We start from the raw sequence: 6,514 nt of genomic DNA on the forward strand, positions 1-6,514 counted from the left end.
ACTCAGAAACCCCCTCTGCGTGCGCTGGTGAGAAACAATGTTTGTTTATATTTATTTTTTGGCTGTGGGGGCAACGAATCAGTGTGTTATTTTGTTTCCTGTGGGAGCAATCATTGAAGGGGGGGCTCTAGTCCCTTAGTTTGCCAGGGGTGCTCAGAACCCTAGATACACCCCTGACTAAAACTATTACAGCTGTAGTCCCAAAATAATAATCATTGCTTGAAATCTATTGGATCTTTGTTAAGCATGTACAAAATCCAGTAATCCACTAATCTGATTGCCGGACTGCCAAACTCCATGAGGATCTGGCCAAATCGAATCAACTAAGGCAACATGGAAACTGGTTCTGGCACTTGAGATAGGCAACAGGATTGGTCAGTGTGTGACCAATGTAAGCTTATATGAGTAAGTAATGTCTACGTGACCATCAGAGGGCTATAGTTTATTTTGAGGTTACTTGCCGACTTTACAGAACTTCTCCGCGAGAGAAGCCCGCCGCTACCGGGTCTCCAAAGGAAAAAGCTTTATCGCAGGCTTTGCAGCACAGTGCTGTTGATAGGAGCCTGTGGCGGGTAGTCAGTGGGATAGCAGATGGGCCCCCCTTTCTGACCGAGCCCGGGACTCCAGTCCCGGCAGTCCCCCCCGATGAAGGCCAGGGGAGCTGCATCAGAAGAATGTAAGAACAGCATGCAGCTCCAGAGCCATGGATTGGCCACCGCTGGTCTAGTATTTACATCTCTGATCTCATCTCCCTTCACTCTCCTGTCTGCCCTCTTCGTTCAACAAATGCACACCGCCTCTCATGCCAACTGATTACTTCCTCCCACTCCTGCCTCCAAGACTTTGCCCGTGCTGCTCCCCACCTCTGGAACTCTCTCCCTCTCCCCATCAGACTCTCCACCTCTCTACAATCCTTCAAACGGGGCTCTCAAGACCCACTACTTCATCAATGCTTTCCAGCTCTCATCCTAACTTGCTACTACATGCTCCCTCCTCCGTCTTCCCCATCTGTATCATGCCCGTCGGTCTGCCCCTCCCCTTGAGAATGTAAGCTCTTGCGAGCAGGGCTCTCTACCCTCTTGTGCTTCTCCTTACTTTATGTTAATCTACTTCTTACTCACCACTAGGACACCTAACACTTGGTGCCTATGCTTTGTTGCTTACTTGGGTGTTATGGCCACCTATGTATCAATGTATATTATCCATTGATGCTTGCCCTTCATTGTATTGCATTTTACTGTAAGTCACTTTTTGGTTACGTACCTTGTAAGGTGCTGCGGAACACTTGTGCCGCCATATAAATAAACGATAATAATAATACTACAGTACGTATTCTGCGTTTCCCTTTTCGTTTTCCCCGATTTGCGGCAGCCTGCTTGTGGAGAAATCTGCAATGTTAAGGTATTGTGGGCCTGAGTCAGGTTGGATCGCAAGGTTGTGCTCGCACGCACCCGGCCGCTGCGAAAATATGCACTGCCACCGCACAGACGCCCAGCACTTCATAAAGACGCCCCTTTACCTTCACTCACATCCATAATAATGTGCAAGATTGCGAAAACATCGGTACAATCGAGAATCATCGGACCAAGATGCAGAATAGTTGTTGACCTGACACTCCCGCAGGTATTGCTAAACTTCCTGCACGCAGTGAGTACTCAGGCTGCGTATGGGTTCACTGTGGATAATTTATGCATGCCCCTGCAACGGCATTCAAACTCACTGACACGCCTGCGTTCGCACGACCACCCCGCGTCACCACCCACAAAAGGCACTTCTTGTCAATCACGGAGTACTGGTCTGCGTACTGCCTGCGATCGCAGCACCTGGATCGCGATCGCGCACTGCATCTTCTACGCATGCGCAGAATGCAAACATTGGCTGGCTGCTTGCAAACGCAGCCTAGCGACCCAACCCGAATCAGGCCCTGTGTTACCACTTTCAGATTTATTTTCCTGGTCGGATAAAACTTCCTTTTCAGTTTTTATTTTCTTTGCTGTCCATAGTTAGTTTTGTCAGCTCTCCTGTTATGTAATCACATCATTTTTAGTACCAAATTTAACAGGGACTGTGACCAGGAACAAAAACAGGTCGAGACCAGGAAATCTGCCAGTTTGAAAGTGGAAACTCTAAATGCGTTTTCGAGTACACGGCTGTCATGTTACATGTGTGTACAGTATATAGTGCTGCTACATGAAGGAAGCTGAGGCATTGCACATGGTGCAGTGTGACAGGAGCTATAGCCGTTCCCGGGCAGTCAGCCAATGTTACACTACACAGGACACCAGAGAGATACGCGCTCAGCGCATGACACAGCCACAATGTCAAAGTCAATGGACTTCAGCACAAATCATTTAAACGAGCCTCCCAGCGTGACCTATCCTGCAGCTGCGCTCACACACTCACTACCCCGGGGCATGCTGGGGATTGTAGTCCTGATTAGACGCCGTGTAGCGTGCCTGGGCGGCTTCTGAGCCTCTGGGGGCCCCTGTTAGGACGGTTCCATCTCCCTGTCGCGTATTGCCCATGATCCCCCCGGTGCCGGGCGCTGTGAGATGCGCCGGTGGCGGGAAGCGCCGGGCAGCAGAGCGGCTCCGGACTACAAGTCCCGTGAGTGTGCGCGGCAGTGTGGTTGCTATTTGCATGAATGGGTGGCGGATCCCGTGCGAGCCGCTGTCACCACGGGTGAGAGGAGAGAGAGGCTCAGCCGGCTCTGCTGCAGGGTGTGACGTGACCCCAGCAGCACCGATCGCCCGCTGCTGCCCTGCCGGGGGATGTCCTTGTTCCAAGCACCGTGCACGCCGCACCCCGGGAACCGCTAGAGAGACCGAAGCCGCAGGCAGAGGAAGAGGGGAGGGAGGCGGTGGAGGGGGAGGAGATGCCCCGGGACGAGATGAACTCCCTGATCCAGAGAATCGCCCGCCAGGCCCGGCTGACCTTCCGCAGCGGCGGGGGTGCAGGAGACAGCCCGGGCTTCGCGGAGAACGTGGCGCAGCTGAGGAAGCTGGTGGGCGAGATCCGAGCCTCGGACCTGAAGATCCGGCCGCGCAAGAGCGCCCCGGGCTCGGCCTCCGCACCCCACAGCCCGCCCGTCACCTACATGCACATCTGCGAGGAGACGGGCGGCTTCAGCATGGGGGTGTTCCTGCTGCGCGGCGGCGCCGGCATCCCGCTGCACGACCACCCGGGGATGCACGGCATGCTGAAGGTGCTGTACGGCACGGTGCGCATCAGCGGCTTCGACCGAGCCGAGGCGGCCGGCAGCGAGCTGCCCCCACTGCTGCAACCCTACCAGCGGGGCTCCCTGCTCCGGGCCGTCCTGCGCTCCACCGAAGAGTACGGCGAAGGCAGCCCGCCCTGCCTGCTCAGCCCGCACCGGGACAACCTGCACCAGATCTGCGCCGTGGACGGGCCCGCCGCCTTCCTGGACATCCTGGCTCCCCCCTACGACCCGGACGACGGCCGGGACTGTCACTACTACCGGCTGCTGCCGCCCCAGGCCCCCGAGCAGAGCGACGGAAACTGCTCCAACCAGGCTGCTGCCTCCGGTGTGATCCCCCGGGAGGTGTGGCTGCTGGAGATCCCGCAACCGGATGACTTTTGGTGCGGGGGCGAGCCATACCCCGGGCCCAAGGTGTCTGTGTAACCGCACTACCTCCAAAGGACCCCCACCCCCTCTGCCAATAACTCAGCTGTAACTGTGGTGGGGGGGCATCAATAGGGGCCCCCACCAACACACATACCCAGTCCCCTGTACCCATAGGGTGCCTCCTTCACTGGCACCAGTGCAAGGTGGTCATTGCCCCCCTCATAGGTCAGAGCAGTACTGGAAGTCATTGCGAAGCTGCTGCAGAACCTCTTTGGCAATTATTCTGTCAGTCACTCCTATAGGAAAGCTTACCGTGACTGTGACCCCAGAGGATACACCGTAGCTCTCACTTTTTGTGGATGCACACACTGCCTCGCCTAGTGGTCTAAAAACTCTGCTTTTATTATTATTTTTCATATTTTTTTTTTTCCTATGCTGCCAAAGTTTGGAAGGTGTTAGTGGTGCCACTGCAACCGATGCAGTTTGCACCCTAGTAGGAAAGATGCCAGCCTGCCCCAGTGATAAGTCCCTTCTGCCATGGATGTGCCAGAGTACAGCCGCACATGCATTTGAAAGCTATACCTGTGTTTCCTGCCACATATTGTATTTTAACTTGTTTTCTTCCCAATGATGTGAGCAGACTTGTGTTAACTACACTGCCTGAAGCAGTGAATCCATGCCGTCTTAGTTAATTTATTGGGAACTTCATTGAATATGTGTATAGTTTACATCTGTTGTAGTTGGTGCAAAATATTACCGCATTGTAAGTTCATAAAACTTGCTCTGTGCCTGCTAACATAAGTGTGGGGGGTGGCTAGACAGTCGTAGATATGCCTTGCATCAAACACTTCAAAAATGACAATATTTCCAGGCATGTTTACTTACTAGCTATTTGTCCATGCAAATGTTACCACCTGACTAAAGTTAAACAGTTTGGGCGGAATTGAATTGTTTTTATCCCCTATCGCACCCGACGGAGCTATTCTATTCTTGCTCATGTCGGGCGCGATCAGCTGCCAAGCGCTACATTTCAGCTCGCAGCCCCTGGGGGATGAGAGTTGAAATGTGAGAAAAGTGACATGTTTGGGCGCCCAAACATCACTTTTCGCGATCACGCCCAGCACTTTGGTCGGGTTTAGCTGCTTTACGCGGCTAAACCTGACCTCTATGGGAGCGATCACGGCGAAGAACGGCAGCAATTGAATGGCGGCCCGCAATCTCCTGTCACTTTAGACGGGAGATCCGGACCGCGTAATCAATTGAATTTCTCCCTTTGTTTAACTTTAGAACTGTGATGTGTAGACCACTATATATAGCACCACTGCAATGTCTCCACTGTCCTGCTACTTGCCTATGACATTCAGTATCTTGCTTCCTATACTCTTCCTGTAGTGTATGTTTGTTTTCAAAGAATGTCTTGGCTTTACAAAGAAAAACAAAATGAGTTAATTTCTTAATACATAGTGTCTCAGGACGAATACTCTCTTGGGGCGATTTTTTTTCTTTTTTATTTAATCTGTAAAGATCCATTGAATGACAATATCCTTTTTTTTTTTTTTTTTCTACAGAAGTAACATTCCACCTAAATTTCCTTTGTGTTGTCATTCATTATGTCCGCTGTTTATTATCTAGAAGCTGTATAATGAATAGTGTACGTGTAACACGCACGGCTCACTGAGTACAACCAAAACCTACATGTTTATAAATAGTTCATGCACATTGTAAAATGTATATCCATCACCATTTCTTGACCACTAATGCACTTATTTCAGTTTAAGCTAAAAGTAAAAGGATTTTTTATTTTGTGCTGTAAGTGATTTTGCCCTGCATCTATACTTTCCAGTTGTATAGTATTTATACATCTAGGGTAGCAAAATCTTATATTTTTTTTTTTTTTTTTTTAATATTTTATTGTACTGCCAGCTTTGCTAATGGGCTTTAATGCAGCATATTGAGTACATTTGCTTATTAAATCTGTCGGTAGTGATATTACTTTCTATGGTTTTATCAGTGGCGATCTTTTTATGAATACCACCTGTATTTTGTCATGCTTGAATGTAATTGAAACACCTGTTGGATTCTAATCTGTCATTACATTTCACACATTATATATAAATGTATTTTTTCTGAAAAAAAAAAAAAATCTGTGTATTTTGGAAAAAAAAAATTAAATTGAATTTAGGTAATTGGTTCTGTATATGGGGACCATGAGGCATTACACACAAGGGCATTTTTCTTTGAATTTTTCACACACATCTGAAGACTTTTTTTTTTTTTTTAAACATTCTTTCATACTGATGTGATCTGCTGATGCCGACATGGTAATTGCACACCATCTGACTGGATGCCAGTCCAAAGGGGCAATTTTATTTTGTAAGTGCCAGCGGCTGTCAGTGCTGGGTGCCCTAACGGAACAATTCAGTTGCTGCTCCATTCGGGCACGAACAGCCGCTGCTGCTGGCATTTCTGCTCGCCTCCTGAAGAGGTGAACAGAGCTGTGGTTTGGGCGCTCTAACAAGGGCTTTAGATGTGTCTAGGGAGTCTGTTTTCTAAGCAGTGTTAGGAGACAGAATGAAAAGTGATAAGGTGCCAGCCAATCAGCTCCCAACTGTCATTTTTCAAACACAGCCTGTGAGATGGCAGTTGGGAGCTGATTGGCTGGCACCTTATCACTTTTCATTCTGTCTCCTAACACTGCTTAGTAAATAGACCCCTAGCTGTTTTATGTAGCTAATCCTGGTCTAATTGGGGGTGATAATTAATGGGCGCAAAACAAAACAAAAATTGCATTGCAACATTGGGTGTCCATTAATTACAGCGCCTCAAAAAACAACTGAATCTCCTCCCTAGTGTTCCTGTTTAGACTCTGCAGGGTAGCTGTCGCTCAAGTGCACTGCTATGCATGCACGTCAGAAAAAGGGACATGGT

General features: G+C 49.4%; 1 protein-coding gene across 1 annotated transcript; it reads left to right on the plus strand.

Annotated features, from left to right (window-relative positions):
• Nucleotides 1–2,475: 2,475 nt before the first annotated feature.
• Nucleotides 2,476–5,925, plus strand: ADO (2-aminoethanethiol dioxygenase). The gene has a single exon (XM_088450392.1). It carries the CDS (start codon nt 2,876–2,878, stop codon nt 3,641–3,643), a length of 768 nt encoding a protein of 255 aa, XP_088306518.1. The 5' UTR covers nt 2,476–2,875; the 3' UTR covers nt 3,644–5,925.
• The last annotated feature ends 589 nt before the right edge of the window (nt 5,926–6,514 follow it).

The sequence above is a fragment of the Taudactylus pleione genome, unplaced genomic scaffold, assembly GCF_031769625.1.
Source record: "Taudactylus pleione unplaced genomic scaffold, aTauple2 ptg000518l, whole genome shotgun sequence".
Classification (NCBI taxonomy): Eukaryota; Metazoa; Chordata; class Amphibia; order Anura; family Myobatrachidae; genus Taudactylus; species Taudactylus pleione.